The sequence below is a fragment of the Fulmarus glacialis genome, unplaced genomic scaffold (genome assembly GCF_000690835.1).
Source record: "Fulmarus glacialis isolate BGI_N327 unplaced genomic scaffold, ASM69083v1 scaffold31647, whole genome shotgun sequence".
Lineage (NCBI taxonomy): Eukaryota > Metazoa > Chordata > Aves > Procellariiformes > Procellariidae > Fulmarus > Fulmarus glacialis.
Window position 1 is genome coordinate 1 of NW_009223077.1, and position 209 is coordinate 209.

A 209-nucleotide genomic window follows, 5' to 3' on the forward strand; every position below is an offset into this window, starting at 1 on the left:
GGAGATCACCATGGCGAACCAGCCGAACATGGTGACCAGCATGGCAATGTCCGTGGTCTTTTTGTACACGTTGCAGAAGTCCGTGTCGGCGATCACCTGCAGGAAAGCTTTGCCGACGTGCTCCTCCTGCGCGGAGGAGTCGCACACGATGCCGCCCGAGGAGCCGGCCGCCAGGGCCACCGTGCGGACACCATCACTGCGGCGCCAGA

At 63.6% G+C, this 209-nt stretch overlaps 1 protein-coding gene across 1 annotated transcript in view; it reads right to left on the reverse strand.

Moving 5' to 3' along the window:
- Window positions 1–3: 3 nt before the first annotated feature.
- Window positions 4–209, reverse strand: part of LOC104079601 (leucine-rich repeat-containing protein 3-like) — a gene marked incomplete at both ends in the record, with an annotated part of 584 nt that continues 378 nt past the window's right edge. The window contains one exon of the mRNA XM_009581687.1: window positions 4–196. Within this exon, the coding sequence (XP_009579982.1) occupies window positions 4–196 (193 nt within the window). The remainder of the gene's footprint in view (window positions 197–209) is intronic.